This window comes from Alexandromys fortis, unplaced genomic scaffold, assembly GCF_014885135.2.
Source record: "Alexandromys fortis isolate MF-2015 unplaced genomic scaffold, M_Fortis_MF-2015_v1.1 scaffold_159, whole genome shotgun sequence".
Classification (NCBI taxonomy): domain Eukaryota; kingdom Metazoa; phylum Chordata; class Mammalia; order Rodentia; family Cricetidae; genus Alexandromys; species Alexandromys fortis.
The window spans coordinates 1428108-1452623 of NW_026068031.1; the positions used below are offsets into that span (position 1 = coordinate 1428108).

Below are 24516 nucleotides of genomic sequence, written 5' to 3' on the forward strand. Positions count from 1 at the left end.
TTCTGTTTACTGAAGTCAGAACTGGGGCTTCTGGCTCAGGAAGGGGTGGTGCTCCCCACCCCCTCAGTGTGTCAGTGGAAGAGCTGAAATAAATCTATCTGGTCCATAAAGCCTCCAACATTTACAACGTGGGACTTGCAGGAATGGCTCACTAACAAGTGCTTAGAAAAAAAATGAATGCCTTCAGGGGAAAGAGCCTAGCTCCATTTCAGAGCTCAAGTAAAAAGACAAGCAGGCTGGCTGGGACCTGCCCAGGATACCCATCGGTTTATAGACTGTCCACACACACACATCCAGCCTCCAAGCTGGTTTGCGTACTTGACTCTTCAGTACAAATGGATGACCAGAGATTTTTCCGTATCTTCAAGGAGGTATACTGTTGATATATGCAAACAGAAGGGAGGGACACAGAGAAACAAAAACAACAAATGGAAGAAATAAATAATGTATACAGAGAATTAGTGACCCTCAATTTATGAGAGGACATTTCATTGATTAAAAACAAGAAACTTGGTACTGAAAAGAATAAAGTCGTGAGAGTGTGTCCACCTACATTTTAAATACATAACTAGGTAGGTCAAAAGACAGTGAAATAAGGAGATAAAATAATACTAAAGGAAAAATCATGGTTCAGGCTGATCATGTGTTAATAAAAAATTGTAATGTTGAACAAGAAAATTGGGAGATTAAGAGCATTAAAATAGCAAAGCAATAGAACTTATGGGAGTATTTTAAAATTTATTTCACGTTGTGCTCAGTATAAAGAATAAAAGCAACAGGCCATCATGAAATTGCAGAGCGCTTCAGCAAGAAAATAAACCCTAAATCCACATAGAGAAAAACTGACAAAATAACATGCCGCATGGTCCCAGAGTTCTCAATAGTAGCACCAGATGCCAAAATTATAGAGCAATACCTTCAAAATTCTGAAGGAGGGTGACTTTTAACACAGTGACCTCTGCTGACCGCTATTGGTCAAATACTGAGATGAACAGGGAGCTTTTATTTTTAGGCCTCCAGCGCTCAAACATTTAACTCTCACGCACCTTTGTTAGAAAGCTGGTAATGGATGTGCTTCATCGCAGCTAAATGTAAACCCGAGAGCCAGACATGGAATCCACGGGACAAGGGCTCAATACACAGGTGAAGAGAGCCCCACAGTGATGGCTCTGGGTCAGGTCAGGGGCCAGCGACCCAGATAGAAGCATGGGGACTAAGGGCTGCAGAAGAGGGTGCCTTCTGGAGGCGGGGGAGCCTGATGGAGTATCTGATAAAAGATGTGGGGGGAAAAATCTATTTCTAGATCTGTTACAGATTTGTTAAAACATTGGGAAAGAGCCGGGCAATGGTGGCGCACGCCTTTAATCCCAGCACTCGGGAGGCAGAGGCAGGCGGATCTCTGGGAGTTCGAGGCCAGCCTGGTCTACAAGAGCTAGTTCCGGGACAGGCACCAAAGCTACAGAGAAACTCTGTCTTGAAAAACAAACAAAACAAAACAAAACAACAACAACAAAAATGGATATCATATGGAGGAAATCAGTTCAATGGGTGAGAGTATTGATCTTGCTCTTCTAGAGGACCCGAGTTTGGTTCCCAGCCACAACAGACACACAACCACTCATAACTCNCTCGAAAAACCAAAAAAAAAAAAAAAAAAAACACTGGGAAAGAGTAGGGTGCTGTTTAACTTAGTGGTCAACAGTTGTATCTCATTAATAATCTGGGCACGGATTTGACAACGGTGGTTGGGTGAGCTCATCTGGAAGCTCATCAGAAGGCGGGGAGTGGGGAGGCTAGAAGACCAATGGTAGAAGTGACGTCCGTGTCAAAAATTAGTAAATCAAGAACAGTTACTAAAGCCTATGATTTCAAGTCAAATGCTGGAAGAAGCAAAAGACAGAGGGCGGGTGCTTCTATGAGAAAAACTGTATGACAAAACCTGTCTGTCTGGGAAGACAGCCGGCTGACACGGTTGCTCCTCCGTACCCCCATTCCCCCACCCCTGGCATCTGATCATTTAGTACTGTGTGATAGGCAGTTGGGTTCACTGGGCTTATCAAATGCACACACCTCTGTATGTATGTGTAAATGCACGTGCACACGCACATACATGCACTCTCCCCTTTGTATGTCAGGAGAGCCAGCACTGCCACTAGGCATTTTCTATTTTCTATATACATGTTAGCTAGTCATAGCTATTAGGTTATAATGCGAAGTCGGGGTCAGGTGGGATTTAAAAACCTATGCAGCAAGTGAATCATTTGTTTGGGAATTCCGGAAGAACTGTGGAATACCCTGTGGGCTCTACCTATTTTTGAGATCCATAATCTTTGGAGGTTGGGTTTGGAGGCTGGGTATCATGCCAATGAGTTGGGACCTCTGTGTCAGTAAATCTGGCATTAACAGGGGGAGAGGCACCGAGGTTCCGGGAAAGAGTTAAATATTGGGAGAGGACAGCATGTGTCTACTGAAACCTGTGACAACAGGATAGAACTAACATTTGTGACAGGAAGGGAATCGGACAATGGAGAGCGGCTCAGCTAGTCAGACACGGGAGTGGGATTTCCCTGCGAACACTCTGGTGCTGGTGTGGGGCAGAACGGAGAGCTTCCCCAGGAACTCAGAGCTTCTTTGCCTTGCTTCCTTCTACAGCTTAATCGCTTACACAGAGCAGTATGTGGAGTATGACCCTTTCATAACGCCAGCAGAGCCATCTAATCCTTGGATCAGCGATGACATCACTCTATGGGACATAGAGATGAGGTAATAATAATAATAATTACGTTTGGGAGTGGGAGGGTTGTTGGGGGAAAATCCATAATCTCATGCAATTACCCTATTCCCTATTCTAATTTGAATAAGACCAGAGGAGAAAAGGCCCAAGTACCCTCTATACCGACATCTGTTTGCTTGAGGTTCCTTCCTCCTGGCAGCTTTGGTTTGGACACAGTTCTTTGCAGAGTCTCTCTGGCCTTTCTCTGGACCTCTCTATGGCATGGTAGCTGGCACAGCTCCTCGCCATTTCCTGAACGTGGGTGCTCAGAAAGGGAGATTTCACTGCCTCCACTTGTCTCCTTCCCTTCAGATCACAAGGATCCCAGCTAGGCCCTCTCCACACTGTCCCTTACCTCACAGCACTTTCATCAGACCCCCTCAGCTGCGAACACTATTCTCACCATGGAACAGACGAGGAAACTGAGGCAGAGCAGAGCTGGTGAACTCGCCCAAGGATACCCAGTTAGAATGCAGCAGCATTGGGGCTGGAACCCAGGAGGGCTCAGGAGCTGTGGCTGGCATCAGGCTGGGCATCTGAGGTTACGGCATTGGTTGTTTCATCCGCACTTGGCTCTGCCCTAGGAGAGAAGCAAGTGTGTTGACTGAACAGCTCAGGGGAACTTGGGGCACAGCCAAGTCTCCATGACACACGGAGACAGCTCTTTGTGGCACCCTTTCAGCTCTGCGCTCAGATTCCTTTTATTCTCCATGACTCCCATGTTCTCTTTCTCTTTGGTGTGCTTGCCGTTATCTTTCTCAGATGTGGGAAAGCCTAGTAACAATTAACGAAGTCATAGATGCTTACTATAAAAAGCTTAACCTATCCCGGTGTGCATACAGAAGAAAACTCCTCCTTTCCTCCAATCAGCCTTCCAGGAAGAGCCTCTGCCCGTAGTCTGACGCCCTGGTTCCCACAGTGCAGCAGGGTTCCCAGGCCCCGAGAGGACTCCCAGCGTGTGTGCACTGCTGATGGAAACCCCGAGACATCTGAGGAGCCAGACATCATGTACTTCCCTGGCTTAGGTCCTCACTGATTCGGTGTAAGGATCAGACCACATCCATGCTTTTTCATGTCAAATCTTCGCAAGTCTAGGTTCTCAGAGAAGTTCTGCGATTCAAAAGATGTGCTGCCCCAAACTCGATAGGGACTGGGAAATGAAGGCGGCCATGGTCCTGCCAGAGGCAGATTGAGAAAATGTGTCATGTGTAACATATAGTTACACAGGGATTGTCTTATTTAGGATTAATATGGATGTGATGGAGCATCGTGATCAAAAGTCACTCGGGGAGGAAAGAGTACTCTTGCTTGTTTCAAGTTGACATAAACTAGCCAGGAGAGGGGTTAAAATTAAACTAATATATTTTTCCTTCAATGCATATGCATCTCATATAGTTGCTGTTGCTAGGAAACAAGTACATGTTAAGTTAACCTTAGATAAAGAAAATGTTAGGTGTTTCTTTGGGTTAAGGGAGACTGCAGAACCTACAGAGACCTTAAGGGTGTCATGAATTCAATACTTGAGTGACTCTGAATTAGTGCCTATCTCTTTAAATTTTAATGCACAGAAAATATACTGATATTTAATGTAATTAAGTTCATTATATATATACTATTTTAATTAGCAATATATAAGCACATATCCACCTTGTCCTTTTTAATATCTATATTAAAACATTTCCTATGGCATGAATGAAGTAAAATTTATTTAACCAATCCCTGAGCCATAACTATTTAACTCATGTCTGTTTCTGTAATATAAACAACAAATCAAGGAACATTCATATACCCCAGTCTAATTAGTTTTTTACTATATAAATTTTCCAGAAGTAGAGTTACTTGGAATGGAATGCATACTTTAATTTTAGTTCATCTGCCAGATTTTCCTAAATAAAACTAAACCCCCTTTTTCTATGACCTCAGTTTAAAGGTTGCCATCTCTGGCATTGTTGTAAACCCTGGAGTGAGCAGTCTTTCTATCTTTGTAAACTCAATAGGTTGAACACAAATCTCAATTTGTCTTGTGCTTCTTCACTGGTGTAGAAATATGTTAACTGAGGATTTCTCACGTGGCTATCAGATTCATTCTTCCGTCACTTTCCGGTCACCTGTCCTTGCCCCTTTTTCACCCCAGTGGTAGCTTTGCATTGCATATTGGGACACAAAAGTCTTTTCCCCCAATTCCTCCCTTCTTTTTTTTTTTTTTATTTCTTTTCCTCTTCCCCAACTTCTGATTTTCTAATCAACTTTTGCATTGCCTCTTCAGATTGTAGTTTCTGTTCGAACCATAGTTATATTTTACTTTTATTTAGTTTAAAAGGATCACTAATTTATAACAGGGCATGTGTGCATGTAATTGAAAGCACAAGCGTCCCTCTGCCTTTCCACCCTGCACTCATCCCCAGATGTATGTTAGCATGATGGATTTTAAACCAACAGTCTGAATTTACATTTCTATCCACATTGCGAGAACGAACAGTGTGCAAACAGACGCCTACTTTTGAAACTCTGTCTCTGATGACACCGTGACTAGTCACTTTCTGTTGCTGTGATAAAACACCCTGATAAGGCTACCTGGAAGGGATGGCTGATTTGGGCTGTGATTCCGCAGGGTTAGCAGTCCGTTAGCATGCTGGAAAAGTGGCAGGCATGGGCAGCAGGCATGGGCAGCGGGCATGGGCAGCGGGCATGGGCCATGGGCACAGGCAGCGAGCACGGGCAGCAGGCATGGTGGTTGGCGCCAGCAAGCCGGGGGAGTTCATGTAGTTGAACCCCAAGCAGGAAGCAGAGAGTGAAAACTGGGAACGGGCAAGGCCTAAGCTCTCAAGGCCTGCCTCCAATGGTATACTTCCTCCAGCAAGGCCTTAGGGCATCCCAAGTCTCCTCGGAGAACACCACCAATTGGGGACCAAGTGTACAAATGCCTGAGACTATGGGAAATATTCCTTATTCAAACCACTACACAGGGACTGTCTCTTCCATTCCGATCCAAGAATTTAAAAATTTCATTAACTCAGGTTCTCTTTTTTTTTCTCCTCATTCTCCTCCTAGTCCTAATTGTTTTAATTACCGTTTCTGGATTTTCCATGCTAGTCTCTCTCTTGTTTTTAACTGTATAGGTACACTTAATTCATATTTCTAAAGTTTTTTAATTTATTATTTTAATTCTCTCTCTCACACACACACATACACATACACATAAACATACACGTACACACACACCCTTCGGTAGGAACTCTCTCCATTGCTCAAATGGTTTTTTGGTTTTTGGTTTTGTTTTGTACTGGTTTTTTGTTATTGTTGTTGTTGTTTGTTTTGGGTTTGGGTTTTTTGCTTTTTTTGGTTTTCTCTTTATGTTCTCATCACTGTGGCACTATGCTCTGGTCTCATTGTTTTTATCAGAATCTGGTCAGCATCTCTCCAACACGCGCACAACATACACACGCATGCGCACACACACACACACACATACCCCTTTCTTAGCAAGCTGCTTCCATTATGTAGAACCTGTTGTGTATTTCAGGATTCCTTCCGTGTGCTGCCGTCTAAGGCCTACCCCACTGCTCTCTTGAAGTCCTGCTGCTCAGAGCGTCAAGGCCTCCAGCTGTTCCCTCCCACCGCCCTGCTGTAGACTGTCCTCCTCCAGCTGTTCCCTCCCACCGCCCTGTTGTAGTTGTAGACTGTGCTCCTCCAGCTGTTCCCTCCCACCGCCCTGTTGTAGTTGTAGACAGTCCTCCACCAGCTTGGCTACAAGCCTCATTCATTTGTCTCAAACCTCCCTGAACTGCCTGGGCCTTACCATCCACCTGATATTACGATAGAGGTGGAAAACGAAAACAACAAACAAAATCCATTTTACTGAGCTTCAGGGCCTTGCCTATCCAGTCTTTCTGAGCCACCCGTCCCTCCGAGCTAGCTTTCCTTCTCACTCGGGTCTTCCCAAGCATGCTGACCACCCAGCACGATGGCGTGGCTGTCCCACTCCTCCAACTGCTGTGTCTCACACAGACACACACACAACACACACACAGACACACACCCAGATCACTTCTAAAGAGGACCCGTGATTCGCTTTAGCTATTAGTCTTCTAACTGGTACACAACTGCCACTCAAAAGTATAGATTGGGTGGATAGTAGGTGAGTAAGTTATTTCTCCTTTGGTCGTTTCGCTGATAGTTGGCAAAAGAAGAAAGGTAAGGGCCCAAAGCTAATTCACTATGATAAAATGAATTTTCTCACCTGTCCCTAACTGTATAACGAAGCATATGATCTTTTGAGAAAAAGAGATGAAGCCACCTTGCCACTTAATATATGTCAAACTACGCCGTATCCTATCCTCCACGCAGTACCACCTGCCCTATAATGGGTGAGTCTGTTCTGTTGTGATTGTTCAAGCTTCTATGCTAAGCTAATGTCTAACCTATGAAAAGATAGAGCCACAGAGTCTTATCTACCCAAACAAATGGAGCTCTGTAGGCACAGGTGAAAATGAAGCCCTAATTCTTCTCCTGGCAGAATGCCTGTACTCTGAGGCTTGCAGAACTGTCAGCAGAAGTGCAGAGCGCAAGTCAGTGCTGACGTCACCCTTCAGCCTGGTGATGGTCTCTGTCTATACAGTAAAGTCCAAAGATGACCAAGAAAATAACCAAGAATCAGTTTTTCCTGTTTCGCCTTAATCCAGCCTATGTGGATTGAGATCTACTTTGCGCTGTGCTCCGAGTAAGAAATCCTCTGGATACAAATCTAACAAAGTCAATAAAACCTGCTGTCTTACCACCTGGCACCAGAATTCCTCCTTGCTTGGCAAAGGACATCCAGCCACTTGGGGGCACAAATCAAGTCCTGTGGGCAAGGCTTTGGCAGAGGCATGCAACAAAGCAGAGGGTTAGGCTGTGCTCAGGGAGAAAGTGAGAGGAGTCTGTTTTCTGTCTCTGAGAGAGGAAAACAAAGGGTAGGGGTGAGGGAAATGAGCGGAGGGAGAAGAGGCAGGCCAAGATTAGAAACCAGGGAAATTCTAGTAGCCAGTGACAAAGGTCTTTTCAAAAGCGGGAATACTAGGTATGTTAGCTGCCAGGAGAGGTAACCTCTGCTCAAGGCCTTGGAAATCATCCATGTCTCCTATCTTCCCAGACATCATGTGAACATGGCTCATGGTATATGGCAGAGGAGAAACCATGTGTGGCCAAATAGGATGCTCTGGAGATGTCCTTCTCACTGGGCTTTAGACTTCTTCTGGGCTCAGGGAACTCCAGGCTGACTTACTTTTGAGCTCCAGTCATGAGGACATGAGAGGAAATGCTTGGACTCTGCAAAAATGAAGAACATATTGTGTCTGCCGCAGGGTAGAAGCGAGAGTCCAGTGGGGGGGGGGGGGGACAACAGCCCAATAATGGGCAATTCAGTATAAGATGTAATATAAAATAACAGGGAATTGTTCTCGGATCCCCTCTCAATCTCAGATAAGATAATAGATCCAAAAGTCTAAGAACAAGAAGAGGTATAATCAGGGCTAGGGGGCTGATGATAGGCTTCTGTCTGAAAGCATGGCGAACGCCATCTGTTGGAGATTCTGAGAAGTCAGCTTTCACTAAAGAAAATAACAGTAACCAAGCACTGAGGAGCAGTCAACCAAGTCACTAGACCACAGCTGGGAAGAATTCACTGATTTACTCATTATCAAAAAGGTGTCATAGGGAGGCCGAAAGAAAGTAGTTGTGGTGGTAACATTAACGGAAGGACAGGAGCGCATGAAACTGGTGTGGCCTGTAGAATTGTGCTAAGTTGCTTCTCCCCTCCACGGGGAAGGTTTACGACTTCCTCTCTATTGAGTAACAGGCACATGAGTTATGACTACATTATGCCTGGTTCATTCTGCTTGGGTGAAGGAATCTACACCCAACCAAGCTGACTAGCCATTGAGGCAGCTATTGGGGCAGAACTCTTAAGCTCTTTTTAAAAATAGATTTACTTATTTTAATCTGAGCGTTTTGCCTGTATGTATGTATGTGTGTGTGTCATGTACTTGCCCAGTGCCTATGGAGACCAGAAGAGGGCACTGAATACCCTGGAACTGGAGTTACAGATTGTTATGAACCACCAAACTGGTGCTGGGAACTGAACCCTGGTCCCCTTACAAGAGCTACAAGTACTGTTAACCACTGGGCCATCTCCCCAGCCCCCTCAAGCTCCTTCTTAAAGCAGCCAATGTTCAATCATGGCCCCATTGGTGGCCTCCCTCCTTGTATGCATATGCTGATCCTATATCAAGAGAAGACATTGTTTTCATATGCACAGGTCTTGATGCCTTATTTGACAAAGTGACACTCTGAGAGGCAGCCATACAGAGTTCCAGTAACTTCTAAACATCTGCTCTTAAGTCTTTGAAATTGCCCACCACGCTGGGAGAAGTTCAAGCCATTGAGGGGCCCATGTGGGTCACTCTAGTCAACCCTCCAATGAGCTCTTGACCAACAGCCCTTGTTAGCTGCCACGGGCACCATTTGGATATCCAGTGCAGTCCTCAGATGACCCTTTCAGCTACCTTGTGAATACAGCTCTGAGTGGCCACAAGTGAGAGGGCACAGTCAAGCCCAAACAAACTGAGAGCAATGAATGGGCACAGGCTGGGTCCCATCCTATCGGAGCATTCAAGACTTCTCAGTGGTTCTTGGGGTGGTAAATAAATAAATGAAGACTGTTTGCTCACAGTGTGACCTTAAGACAGGGTCATTAGATCTGCTTTCCGAGAGGACTGGCCCTTGTTTCATCATTTTTCTGATAACTTATCTTAATCCATTCAAGTTGTCAAACAAAAATGTAATAGATTGTGTGGCGCTTACACATGGAAGAAATTTGATCCTCATTGTTCTGAGACCTGAGAATGTGAAGATCAAGGCAGCAGTGTGTTGGTGTCTGAGGAGGGCCTAGACCATGATCTGGTCAAAGTGTGTGGTGGCTTGAAAGAAAATGGCCTCCAAAGGAGCTGCACCAATGGGAGGAGGTGTGACCTTGTCGGAGGAAGTGTGTCACTGTAGGGGTGGGCTTGGAGGTTTCATATATGCTCAAGCCATGCCCAGTGAGACCGTTCACTTCCTGTTGCCTGCAAGCTGTAGAACTCTCAGCTCCTTCTCTGCCTGCATGCTGCCAGGTCCCACCATCATGGTAACGGACTGAACCTCTGAAACTGTAAGTGAGCCATCTCAATCAAATGTTGCCGTGGTAGTCATGGTTTCTCTTCACAGTCACAGAAACCCTAACTACGACAAGGTGACATGCCACTATTATCTCATTGCTTAGGAGGCTGAGGCAAAAGGATCACAAGTTTGGCTAGGCCACAGAGTGAATTTTCTGTCTTTGCTCTGGGGTTTATTGATAAGGACATTAACCTCATTCCCCAGAGCTTGATGACTTCCAAAAGCCCCAACCCTTAATACTATCATATTTGGGGTCAAAATGTCAACAAGACGAATTTGAGAGGGACAAAAATTTTATCTCATGCCATTTTATACCTGATCCCCCTGTTATAAACGCCAGCATGTAAAAGGCATCTGACCTGGCCCAAGCGCCACCAACAATCTCTCTCTAACGTCAGCTTTAAGGTTCCATCTCAATAAGATGAGGGCGGATCAAGACACACCACCTCCAGCCAAAGTCCGTTCCAGCTGTGACGACCATGAGACCATGAGGTACATCAAAATAGGATTCTGGGAAGTGTGAGACAGACATTTCCATTCCAATAAGAGAAGAAATGGGAAGCAAATCTTCTAAGCACAACAGTGCGAAGTCCAAGCTTTAATCAGACTAATTCTCTCTGTCTTGACACTGCGCCGTCAGACCCAGACTGAGGCAACAGACCGACTCATTCCCTGAGGCAGTGAACCCACCTCCAGAGCTTGTCAGCTTTTCTGGGTTGACGTTCTGTTTTCCATGCCCATTTGGGTGGCAGCATCCTTCACAGCTCAGTGAACGTCCTCTCTCTGCCTTGTCTTTGCAGCTTCCCCGGGCTGGACTGCTACCCTGCAGCTCTGCCACAGAGCTTGTCCCAGTAGCTCCACTGGTTGCAGTCCCCCTTGCAGCTCTCCGCAGGGACTCCATCCTGGAAGTACCAGGCATTGCATCCTGGACTGCTTGAACTGGAGAGATGCCTATGCCTATTGAAACTGCCCTGCCCCCAGCTCCCCGTGGCTGCAGGGGTCTTAGCCTATAATGGGAGCCACAGGCCTAGTTGTCTCTGGATCATCTTCCTGTCTTCCCAAAACCTAGCTGCTGGCTTTTGTCTGGACGACTGAGCCCTACTAAGTCCTTGTGACAGTCATCTGGTCACAACATTCACAGTGTCTATCCTGTTGTTTTATGGGCTTGTTTGTTAGAACACAAGTAAGCTAGGGATTCTCTCATTTCCTTGTTTAGATTCTAGTTCCTTTTGGCTAGCAATTCTATCTTTAGCTCATCCCTCTCTCTTTATGCACTACTAAAAGCAGTTAGGAAGAGTCAAGCTACTCCTTCACACATGGCTTAGAAACTCCCGTCGCTAAATATGTAGATGCATCGCTAGCAAGTTCCACCTTTCGCAAAACCCTCGCACACACAAACAGTTCACTCAGTCTCTGCCCCTTTACAACAAGATCACCCTCCTCTAACATCCTCATGTTCGCCTGAGTCTTGTCAGAATGGCCTGCAGCATTCATTAAAGCTCCATTCAGAACTATCTAAGCATTAGCTAAGAACGGGGATTTCTCGACAGATTGTCTATTTGTTTTCTGAGCACACACACACACACACACACACACACACACACAGGATCATCTTTATGGGTCCATTCTCAGCAAACATTTTAAGCTTCCCCTGACCTGTTTTTGCCACCCTTTCCCATTTTATGTGCTATAGCAGCATCCCACTCTCGGTACCAATTTTTGTGTAAGCCCATTAGAGTGACAAAAAAAAGAAACCACCCCACCATAAATGATGTGACTTATAAATACCATCTATTTCCAGGCACTGGAGGCGCATGCCTTTAATCCCAACACTCGGAAGGCAGAGGCAGGCGGATCTCTGTGAGTTCAAGGCCAGCCTGGTCTATAAGAGCTAGTTCCAGGACAGGCTCCAAAGCTACAGAGAAACCCTGTCTCAGAAAAAAAAAAAAAAAAAAAACAAAACAATCAATAACATTTATTTGCTTCTCATGATTCAGGAGACCGGGAGGTGTAAGAACAAAGCGCCCACAGTCTCACTGTATGATTGAGAGTCTTCTTACTGGTGCATTGATGGCCAGTTTCTCGTTGGGTCCTTCCATGGTGGAAGGGTGACGGGGTTGTCTGGGACTTTCCTAAGAACACTAATTCCACTTATGAGCCAACCATCTCCAAGGGCCCCACACCCAAACACATGGCATTAGCAGTGAGAGTTTCGGCGTGTGGATCTAAGGAAGGAGGCAAACCATCATTGACAACACAGCTCGAGTCTTTTGAAAATAGCTTACATCTTTTCTCAAGCCTTAGTATAGGCATCAAATGAGGACCATGAAGGAGAAGGCAAAGCCGCACCCACTGAGGCTCACCAAGAGTTCTGACACACCCCCAGACTGCCTTTTATTCCATCCTGCCACCAACAAGGGCTCTGGTGGGGTGGACATGGCTCTCTGCCTGCCATCAGGAAGTGCTGGCTGTGGTGGTAAGTGTGCATCCAGGAGACCGCTGTTAAAACTGCTGAGTCACTCTGCACGCCAAGTCTCTGGGCACAGCCTCTGACAAGGATACAGCTAGCACCGGCCCATCTGCAGAACCTTGAATCACTGCCTGGTGAGGAGCAGATCGCGTCTCTGTCCCAGGTCAGAGAATGACCCTGGAGGAAGACTATTCCTGCAGCTCTCAGGAACTTAAGTTTGCTGATAGTTTCAACTCCAGGGGACTGTTCCCACAAGCAGTACTTTCAACCCCTTGGAAAGTTACCAGATTTTTTTTAAATTATGTGGTTTGTTTCCAAGAGAATCCAGGATCTGCTGTCGTGTCTTATTGTGAAAAGCCCAGCCTGATACTTTGCAAGAGATCATTTGTGGAGGAATTTTTCATTGCCTAGCCTTCTGCCATGACCCTACTGAGCTATGCTTGGAAATGTAAAGTCATACTGCGAGAGCCTCCCTGAACCCCGCATATACAGTCTAGGTCACTGCCCTAGAAATAGAAGACACTGGTTTGATAGCTTACATCTAAACCATATATCCAGTCCCATAGCCACATAGCCATGCCAACTAGTCACAGATGACTAAGTTTAAACTTTAATTATTTAAATTGTAAATTTCCCTTCAGGTCCTCGGTCACACTAGTGCGTGAGAGAATAGTGGCCCCAAGCATGCACGGCGTGACTATAAAATGGCCCCTCCTGCTCAGGCTGCCAATTACTTGCTTTTTAAGCACTTTAATGCTCCGGTTTTCTTCTAGCAGAAATATGGAGGCTATGCCAACTCTATAATAAGCAAAACCCATGGTTTCATATACTGATGGTTAGGGACTATCAAGGGCCTATCTGTCTCTAAAAGGAAAAAAGCTCTGTCTACACCAGCAGTCCCCAAGTGTGGCTGTGACTAAGTCTCTGGGGACCCTTGAGAAGCTGGAGCCTCTGGTTCAGCAGCTCTGGATGTGGCCTGTGGTTCTGCTTGGTCTTTAGAGCACACTTTGAATCTGGATGCGGGTGGGGAGGGGAGAGGAGGTTCCAGCTTGTGACTTGTGAAGTAGGAGCTATTGTCTCCTGAAGGGTCAGCCCAGGGACTTCAGGTGGGAGGAGAGAATCTGAAGGGGTTGTTGCACTGGTTGAGCACCGGAGGAGGATGTCAATGCCACTTCTTTCCCGTGGCGGTGAGATTGCCAAGCAAGCTGAAGGCTACACTCTGGAGCCAAACAACTACATTGGATTCTTGACTCCATCACTTGCCAGATATGAGGCCGAGACAACTGATAACTAGACCTCGGCCTCCCTGTCTTGGGAATGGAAATAGTCCTAGCGTACTTCACAGAGCAGCTTTAAGGACTCAGCCCATTGGCGGGTAGATGTAAAATGCTTAAAATGCTTAGTACACAGCAAACACTGCTCCGTGGCTAAAGCAATCAGCAAAGGCAGCATGCTGTTTCCGAGCAAGTTGAATGGGGTTTATTCTGGTTTAATTCACTCATTTATAACCAGTATATCACCCAACTCCAATCAGAGGCTGACCTCTCCTTTAGATATTGAAGAAGAAATCAAAGATGGGGAGCTAGTTTCTTAGACAAAGGGTTGAATTCAGGAGGTATCCTGGATAACAGAAAAAGTACGAAAAGGATAGAGTTGAAAGTTGGCTCCGCACCTGATGAGAGTGGTCCAGGGAGGCCCCATCGGTGGTGGGGATAGATTTCCTATAGGCAGCATTCACTCGCTGTGCACTTTGGTGAGCCTCGCCAGACATGGCCTCTTCCCCTGCCTCTTTTCAGGAGCTCCTCACCACCTGGCACCACTGGTGTATAAAAGCATACATGTGGGATTAGCGTGGGTTTTGTGGTATCTGTCACTTCCTCCTGACACGGTTCTCCTTGACGTGTGGTGTCAACACAGATTTATCAGGGAGAATATGACAGTGGCTTTTGTTTGATATTAATCATTTTTTTTCAAACCTTCTCTTCCAACCCCAAAGCAAAGAGCCCAGCCAGCAGCGGGTAAAACGATGGGGCTTCTCTTTTGACGAGATACTGAAGGACCAGGTGGGGCGGGACCAGTTCCTTCGATTCCTGGAGTCGGAATTCAGTTCAGAAAATCTCAGGTAACTCAAACGTTTGAATTGCATACGTGTGTGTGTGTGTGTGTGTGTGTGTGTGTGTGTGTGTAAATTTGCATAATTGGCCTTTCCACCTCCCTCTCTCAATAAAACATCACTTGGGGTTCAAATCCAAATATGAGCTTATCTAGCTCAGGTTGGGATGGAGGCTTTTGATGGGGTCAAATAGTCAAATGGCTTTGATAGCCCCATTCAAGTAAAACTATGTAAGTGTGGAATTTCAGAGTGAGGGGGCAGCTCAGGGCACCCCTTCTCCAAAATGTTGGCCCTAGGTGTTCATGGCCCCTTGAAGGTTAAACGGAGAGGAGGACATCAACGGGCTCAACTCAGAACTTTAGCAAGCCCAGTCTGTGGTGTATGTAGACGTGACTGTACAAGCTAATAAAAGCACATGCTTTCCCCTTGAAAAGAATTCTGTCACCTCCATGCGGTGACTGCGTGGATCAGCTGATGTCACAGAGAAGACCTGATTGTTTCTGTAGGCCAATAACTAATACCTTATAATGGAAATGGACAAATAATTACATTTAGTAGGAGAAAAAAGAAAACGTTCAGAAAAATGAGAACTGATGTGGAAGAGCGGGGTAAGTAAAAAACAAAGAAGTTCTTGGTCACAGAAAACGAGAAACTGAGGCATTATTCAGTCCTCTGCTGTGTCAGATACGGAGCCAGGTGACTCGTGGGAACGTGATCAGGTGTGGCACTAGGTGGGGCCCCTCGGCGATTGTCTTGTGCAGGGGTCCTTACCAGAACGGAACCGACAGAATGAGACCCGCTTTCAGGATGTGGTCTGGGTGGTTCACCAATGACTCTCACACACTGGAGAGGCTGAGAATCAGTAGTTACTCAGTCCGTGAGACCGGATGTCCCAGTTTGGCCCTGAGGGACTGGAGGATTTCTGGAGAGCCGCTGGTCTTTGGTCAACATCAGAATCCTAAAGAACTTGATTTTAATATGGGTGAAGGAATGCCACAGCAACAGAGTAGATGTCCTTGTTAACAAGAGTGAGGGCAAGCATGCAGGCATCACAGTCTCCCTTCGTCCCCTTATCTGGGCTGCCACCAGAAGGTGCCACCCACATTAGGGTGGGTCTTCCCCCACTTCAAATAATTTGAATAAGAAAATGCCTCATAGGAGTGCCTAGTAGCTTCTGTTTTGATTCCACGAGCAATTATGTCGACACCCAAGATTAGCGGTCTCGATCAACTGGTGACTTCACAGCTGAGATCCATCACCGCCACTACTTCAAGCCCCGCCCCTATTTACCTCAGGTTCTCTTTTACATAGTAAGTTAATTTCCATGTTCAAATGCTACCTTCTGAAATAGACTTTTATTACTTTTTGAATTTTTAAAATTAAATCCGAGCGTGTGCTCTTGGCAAAGGGCCGTGTTCTCTTATAATAATGGGTAAAATCCCTGTCACCAATCGGGTGATATCTATGGCAAACCTGTGCTACAGCAAGCCCCACCAGAGTCTACTAAGGGATGTAAGGACAGTCGAGATATGTGATTTTCTCCCCAGAAACAACCTTGTAGGTTCTGGAAAAAAATGCATAAGAAATTATAAGTTATTAATTATATACAAATAATTGTAGCCTCTAAAGCCATTTTGGAAGTATTTAAAGGAGGGAGGAATGGATGTCATAAGCTTGACTTTCAAGAACTCATAAGATGCCACGAGACCAAGAAAAGGGAGTATATTCCAAGGCAGGACACCGAATTAGCCACGGGGGGGGGGGGGGGGGGCTGTTAGGCAGAATGTTTCCATCTCAGTGATTTATTCTGGCTCCTGATTACGGAGATTTCAATGGACGGCAGTGGAGAGTATGAGACAGAGCAGACACATGGGTGGCCAGGAAGCAGAGAGAGAAGCTGCACTGTGGACATCCCCCCACCCCCGGCCACTTTCTATCATCACATCCGTGCCCCCCCCCACCTATGGGGGGCAGTTCCTGCCCACATCCAGGCTGCATCTTCCCCAAGTTAATCCTCTCTGGAAATGTATCGACAGACACCCCCAGATCTTGACCAATAATCCAGACTCTTCCCAAGCCAACCAAGTAGAAAGTCATAAATCAAGATTAACTCTCACCAAGCGATGATATGACAATCCTAGACTATAGAGTCCTGGGACGAAGTAGGTACCAATGGTGTGTCCTTTCCCATCAGACCTGTGCCTACAATGAACCAGGCGAGGTGATCTCACTTTCAGGTTATGGCCCAATAGTTCTTTCACCATACTTTCTAGAATATTCTAACCACAGCTCGGGGGTTTGCTTTGATTCCTGACTGGGCATTTGTAACAGAAGCCATGGCTTCCAATCCTCTTCACCGGGGTAACACCAAGGCCAGCCTCCCCAGACTATGTAAGAAGCGGGCTGGACGGTCCCAGCTGATCTCTCAGAGTCATCATCCCAGACTCTGTCTCCTGCTGGGTCCCCATAGGTCTTTCTTACTCTCCAATCCCCATTGCGTTTGGGCTCCAAAGTGGAAAGATACGAACTGTGCCCTTTGCTGGTTTCTCAGCCCACAAGTAGACTTAAGAGCCCTCTGCTACCTAAAATATTCAAGACAGTAAGAAGAGTGACCATAGGCTCCTGCTCATTGCAAAGGCCGCTCCTTGCCATCTTGGGGGCTCTATTGTCAAAAGCCGCAGTGTAGCCAAGGGACGCTTCTGTAATCAGACTCAAGTCAGGAACTATCCAGAGTCCCAAGTGCACAGAGAAGCGTGTCCCTGGCAGGTGCTCCCTCCCTTCCGCCATCTTCATTTGTGCCTCTGCCAGCAGCTTGCCGGGTGCCAGGAGGGCTGCATTTAATCTTGGGTGAAAGAATGTGCATGCACGCGTGTGAATCCGCCAGCCCCCAGCATGCATGCATAAATCCGGACTTAAAGAAGGTCCACTCTGATCCATGACAGGAAGGAGGATAAAGGAAATAGAACAGCAGAGCGAGAAGGTACAGCCCAGGAGCTTCTGAAATCCCCTCCGGAGGCCCCGGTTCCATCCTGATGATATTCTCAGCATAATTGGACACAGGGAGGAAAGTTCAGCTCGAAGTCACGCGACTGCAAGACCCTTTGGTCCCTTATCATCACAAAATAGCTGCTTTCCCTGCCCTCTGTTCATTCCTTCAGCCACAGACCGTGGCTAAGCCCTCCCAGGACCCAGGTCCCGAGGGCTCAGGGTTTATCTGACTCTGCTCCTTCTCCATAGTAGCCATGCATGGCTGGCCAGGTACATGCCTGTCATAGTCCGTGCGCACGGTGGCTCCTGGGAGCTGAGGAAGATGCACAGCGTGAGGCTCCTGGTCATTTGTTGCATTGGGCCTTGCTGAGTTGTCCCTTCCCCCCAGCGTTGGTCATGAGCCCTGGCTCCTGGAATCAAAGCGGAAGAAGGGAAGAGAAAGGCTGGGGGTGGGGGTGGGTGCAAAGTGCCGTTTTTCTGTCTTCTGGGATCTCTCGAGTCTCTCTGGTAGAAGGAATGTTTCATTCAGACTAACCAGGCACAGCGCATAGAATGCCAGCAAAGGAGCCAATTGGTGGAATTTACATCAGAGCTTCAGAATAAGGAAGAGAGGGCCCCAAAAGTGCCACCTAGACCTTCCCAGGAAAGTGTGTGTGTGTGTGTGTGTGTGTGTGTGCGTGTGTGTGTGTGTGTATAGGGTGTACTTACATGTTCATACAGATGTGTGAATGCATACATGTGTATTCACATGGGCATGTGTGAGCAAGTATGCAGAAACTACTGGGCGGTGGTGGCGCACGCCTTTAATCCCAGCACTTGGGAGGCAGAGGCAGGCGGATCTTTATGAGTTCGAGGCCAGCCTGGTCTACAAGAGCTAGTTCCAGGGCAGGCTCCAAAACTACATAGAAACCCTTTCTCAAACAAACAAACAAAACAAAACAGAAACTCTCCACTTTATTTATTTGAACGTGTAGCTCATTGATTTGGTAGACTGGCTGGCCAGCAAAGCCCGGGATCCTCCTGTCTCTGCACCCCCAGCATTAGAAGTACATGTATACGCACTGTCACACCTGGCCATTCCTGGGTGCTGGGGATTTGAACTCAGGTCCCCATGCTATGCAGCAGGCTCCTTACTCAGCCCCACTTCTGGTCATGTTTGTCTAGATGAGTCTGTGAGATGACTGAGGGTTGTCATCTCCAGGGACATGAGCGGGGGAACAGGGCCAGCAAGACATGCTTTGTTGTGACAGCCTACATCGGAGGCTGCTCACCTCTTCTTCTAACCACCAAGGCAAGTTCACACCTGAGCTGCCTAAGAGGGTGTAGGACATTGAAGCATCACAGTCCCAAAGCAAACACTACGGAGCTGACTTTATCCTTTTTCCTAGTTTGTGAATTTTCCCCAAATGGAGACAGTGCCCTTTGCCCCTGCTCCATCTCCATCCTCCTGTTCAAACTTTTGTCCTCCCTGGCTCGACACCTTCTGCCATACAGCAGGGCATGAGTTAAAAATCAAAGCCGGCAACAAAGAGCATCCCCCTACATTTTTTATGAGCTGTAACATCTCCTGAGAGAGCAGAGTTGTTCCTCGAACCTGCAGATTGATGACCCTACTTCCATACGGTGTCAGCGGAAGGGAGAAGCAATTAAAAGCAAGCACAGGGGCCTGCCAGGTTTTGCCTCCAGAGTTCTGGCTCCAGATTTAGCTTCGGCAGTTGCCCCCAAGCCCTGGGAACGCCCCGGAAGTTTCATGAGGCCCAGTGGGGGTCCCAGAGTAACCAAACACATGACAAAACAGAGCCAGGTGACTCCATTGAGGCTGTGGCCATCGGCAGCAGTGTGGCTCCTGTCCAGTGCAGAGCTCAGCTAGGGTGGTGCCTATGGGTACCTGAGCATCACAGCCAGCACAGACGGGACAAAAATCTAGTTTTGTCCATTGTTCTGAGTCACCCAATGGCCAGCAGAGGGCACAGCAACACTTCCTTCTGCCAAGGAGTTCACTTTGCTCTGGGAACCAGCCCCGAGCTTGTTTTGTAGGCTCTGAACATTCTGGTTTGTGAAAAAGACAGGCGAGGCCCTAAGTGCAGAGCTGTGAAGACCTCCTGATGGTATGGGAAATGGTCGATGGCTCATGGTTTCTCCTGTGCCAATCAGTCTGGAGAAGACCCCATTGCGTGTTCAGCATCCAGGAAGAAAGGAGGCAGGCAAAGCATCTCTGGACACCCCCCCCCACACACACACCAGTTCCGTGGGCCCCAAAGGCTTCATCCTAGTACAGGGTACCCTCTAGGCCAGTTTTCTCCTCTGCATTCTTTTCTAAGTCGTTAGCGCAGATCAAAAGGCCAGCACAGGGCTGCCTCTGGCTGCTGCTCTGACAATTGGCAATGTCAGGGAAAGGCAGCCCAGGTGGTCTCTGCACACTCTGGAGCCCCTGTTCCCTGACAGTCTCTAAGGCTCCCTGCTTTCAGCCGAAGGCTTAGTGCAGGATGGTTGCCTCTGATGCAGCTGCTGGCATTTGACGCCTAACCGCTTCCTGGAAGGAACGGTACCTGTAGGCTTTTGATAAGAGCGGCCATTTCTCTGTCCTCGGTGGGTCACCCATCCACAAGAGGATATGCAGAGAGCTTTTTGTGGCTCTTTTGGTGACAGTGGGGATGGGAGAGTTGGCCTGAGCTCCCAGTTCAGCTCAGACCATTGGAGCGGGAAGAGGGGCACACACAGATGACAGCCTGTTCTGAATTTCTAATCGCCACAGAGGTTCCTCCAAGCCAAGACGGTAAATACACCTGAGATGTCAGGGCGCTGCTGTGACAGTACTTTTGCTGTCACCTAGGAGGGACGAGGTAGGGCATCCCCAAGGCAGACAGAGGCCAGGCTGAGTCCACTGTACACAGGAAGAGAAGGCCGTCGAGGGAATGTCACTCTCGCACACTCTGTGCCCTCCCCTCCCCGCCCCCCAGGTCTCCCCTCCCTCCCCTTCTTTCTTCCCCACCTCTTCTCTCCTCCCCACCTCACTTCCCCCTCTCCCATGACATGCCCGCTGCTGTTTTATCTTGTGCTTTAAAAAAAAAAAAATTCCCAGCTTTAATTGAAGGAAGAAACCTTTTGTTTTTGTTTGGTTTGGTTTTGATGTAAAGATGAATCAGTTTGATTCTGAAATTTGCTCTGACATCCACTCTGCCCCTGTGTACGCAGACTAAGGATGCACAGTGCAGTGCCCCTTAGGTCATTCTGTAAAGGGACCCTAAAGCTCTCTGGAAGCACCGAGAGCCTGCAGAGATTAGACACTTCAGAGATCCCGGGGCTTTCCCATGCCTTTCTCCCTGGCTCCCATATAGCAGACTAGACTAGGAAGGGACAGAGATGGTAGAATGTGACCTCGCAGGTCACACAGATGGAGGAGGCAGACAAAAAAAAGAAAGCATTACCGGCTTACAATCTAGGTGTGTGAGAAGTCAGCGAGGCCCCACAGGTGACTCCGAAGGCTGTCCATAGTCAGCGCCTCGGCCCAGCGGTTCTGCCTTGGCCCGGTAGGGACCATAAAGCTCTGTGGACTCATCTCTCTGGAGGCCAGAAGGACGTGAGCTCCAAGGAGGGCGGGCATGGAGTGGTAGGAAATGATATGGAACATTAGCGAGAGGCCTGGCAGTGTCTTCCCAGACCACCGCCGGAGAAAGTTGAAATTCTAAACGCTTGGTCTGGGACCTGTTGACTGGCCCGCCACTTGGCTGTTCCTTAGCCCACACCCAGGGAGTTAAGTCTGGCTGGGAAATTGTTCAGAATTTTGCTGCACCCCCTTCACCCACTTTGTACCCATTTCCCGGCTGATGAAAGACTACCTGGGAAGGTACAATTCCAGACAGCAACACAACCAGGCTGAGAACAGAACCCAGCTCCCTGTTCTCCAGACAGAGGGATGCTCTCATCTTCGCTTCCCTCTTTGATCTTCAGGTTCAAGGAGAAGAGGTTTCTTTAGTTCTAGGGCTAGCTACACAGAGAAACACTGTCTCGAAAAGAAGAGAGACCCAGAGATTATTACATGAGATCGACGATCTAAAAACAAGCACGAGAACCCAAATGTTCCTTGTGGAAATTGGGGCTGCAGTACTTCAACCTGCCGCTGGGTGGCGCCTTTGGGCCACACATTTGACTTCAATGACATTTCCCTGAGCAGCAGGAAAACGTGCTAACCCTTAAAAATAATAATACTAGTAACAAAAAACAAGTACCTCTTACTCTGGGCTAAATTCTATGGCAGATTGAATGGCCTTTCTACCTTTTGGTTCATCTATGTTCCATCCTCTCCATTCGTTGACGAAAGTATTTGTTCTATTACTTGTGGCTGTGCAACCCACACAACATGGAGCCTGCAGTACCTCACTGGGGACACTGGCCTGGCCCCTTTGCAGGGGAGAATGAGCTACCCAGCGCTGGGCCCCTGTGATAGGATGCCCTGGGATCATCCTCAGGGCCTGGGAGCTGCTTTGGCTCTGGCGACTGCCGCTCCCTGCAGAACAGCGCTCATGTGGGGCTTGTCATTAGCTGCTCCCAGACAGACGCTGAGGAGTGATGGTGCCGTGATGGGGAGTGCAGAGAGGGAGATATTTTTCTCCCACTCTCTAGAGAATCTTTGGTAAAGATGTCCCTTCAGCTATGTTTCAGACAAACCCTCTCCAAATTATGGAATGCCTACTAAGTGTCCAGCACCGTGTTCAGTACTGAATACCTACTAAGTGCCCAGCACCGTGTTCAGTACTAATGTGAATGGCCCTATTTGTTCCTCTCCAACATGATTGGCTGATTCATTCCAAACCAAATATCTTTTATAATTCCAAGGTTCTGCCTGCTTTTTGTGGCATGCCCCCTTTTAAAGTTTTGTTTTATTAATTTTATTCATCTGTATGTGCATCACACATACCTGTGGAGGTCAGAAGAGGAACTGGATCCCTAGAACTAGAGTGACAGGCAGTTGTGAGCTGTGGATGCTGGGAACCAAACCCAGGCCCTCTGTAAGAGCAGTGAGTGCTTTTAACTGCTGAGCCACCTCTCCAAGCTCCTTTTCCTTATTTTGATGCCCCCAAATGACCCCAGCCAGATTTGACAAGGAACACACATTATATAGGAACCTGAATGGAAAGCGGTTGATTTTCAACCTGGCAGAATTCGTACTTCTCGGGGACATTTGGTAATATCCAGAGACACTTGCTAGTTAGTTGCTGCAGCTTAAGGGATGCTGGTGACGTCTGGTGAACTGGGGGTAAGTGACTGCTTAGCATTCTACAAGACAGCCCTTCCACACCAAACAGGAACGCCCTAGCCTGAGTGGCTGTTGTGCTGGGTTGAAAACTCTCTAGGCAGAGGGAAAAGAACTTCTTGTGGCCTCTGGAAGCTCATCTTCTCACGCGTGTCTCTTTTCTGTCCTCAACAATACGCCCTGCACTTTGAGCAGACCCCAAGGAACTCCCATGTGGCATCGAGGCAGGCATGGGGATGCCCGTGAGCTCTGGGGCCATCCCTAGCGGAGTCTGAATAGAACTGACCGTGTTTCTGATTTCACTCCAGGTTCTGGCTGGCTGTCCAAGACCTCAAGAAGCAGCCTTTACAGGACGTGGCCAAGAGGGTGGAAGAAATCTGGCAAGAGTTTCTAGCTCCAGGTGCCCCGAGTGCCATCAACCTGGATTCCCACAGCTATGAGAGAACCAGTCAGAATATCAAAGACGGAGGCAGATACACATTTGAAGATGCCCAGGTTTGCTCAGTGACCCAAATCATCGTATCATAAGGCATTCCTTAACCACTTGACAGCCTGACCTTTTGATACAAGTCAGAGGTTTTATGACTAGTTAGAATATCAGCTTTTACTATTAATAAGTCCACTAGTCAAGGCTATTCCAGAAAAGTACACGGGGAAAATGTAACAGAACGTTGCCGTTCTCAGACTTAGAATGCTAGCTGGGACTGCATCCTGGTAAACCGTCATGAGTTGAAGCAGCCTTCTAAAATGCATTCAGTAGGCCTCACAGTTTACCATACAGAACGCTGTGAGGGACCAGCTCTTTCCCTCAGGAGCACAGGCTGACTGGGAGCTTCAGCTCACTCACTTCCCAGCGTCTAGAAAGAGGATCACACCAAACAGCAGTAGTCAGAGAAAGATCCAGATCTGAAGCAGAGCTTCTACTAAGTGTCCATTGCTTATGCGACGTTGTAAAGTCAAGGTATTGTAAGCCAAACCACTATGTGTTGTGGAACCATTTTTATTTGCTTTATCTTTTCGGGGGGAGGGGGAGAATGTTGTACAAAATCTAAACTCTTATACAAGGTCAGGAGTAGATTCAAAGCAATGCAACATCAGTAAAGTAGGAATTGTGAGCTGGTTGGATCAAGAGCCAAGCCCACCCCTGTCCAGCTGCCATGCTCTCATTGCACGGCTTCCATGGTGACCACCCCATCCAGTGAGTAGATTCCGAGCAGCTCCATATTCCTGGAGAATGGTGAGAGACACCACAAAGAACAGATGAAAGACACTTGTCCTCAGCAAGGCCCAGGGCCGGGTGACAAATATGTAGGCCATTTTAGCAGTGTGAGAAGACCCCAAAGGAGTAGGCTCTGGGGTCAAATGATGACCGGAGGAAGGACTCAACTCTGCAGGGCTCAGTTAGGGTGCTCACTGATGCTGTAGGCAGAGAATGCGAGAGGCTTGCCTTGCCAACGACAGTAGCCTATGAAGTTACACCACTGCAAACAATGGCACGAGGCTATGTCCAGTGTCCCTTGTCATTTGCTCGAGAGCTCGGGCTGAAAACAGCTGTCACGTACCCTTTCTCTCCTCCATCCTGAACCCACGGATTGCCTGTGCTGGGCAGATTTGGTTCCAAACACTCAGTCTCCTCCCTGTGACATCACAAGGCCCTTGGGCTCTTTGTAGCTCTGGAGTTAAATCCTGAAATCATGAGGGCTCTTCCCCCAGCACAGTTGTGT

The 24516-nt window shown here is 47.5% G+C and overlaps 1 protein-coding gene across 1 annotated transcript in view; it reads left to right on the top strand.

Annotated features, from left to right (window-relative positions):
• The window catches only part of Rgs6 (regulator of G protein signaling 6), a 645208-nt gene that overhangs the window by 576958 nt on the left and 43734 nt on the right, over window positions 1-24516 (top strand). The window contains exons 12-13 of the mRNA XM_050164594.1: window positions 14434-14559; window positions 23101-23287. Of these exons, the coding sequence (XP_050020551.1) occupies window positions 14434-14559; window positions 23101-23287 (313 nt within the window). The remainder of the gene's footprint in view (window positions 1-14433; window positions 14560-23100; window positions 23288-24516) is intronic.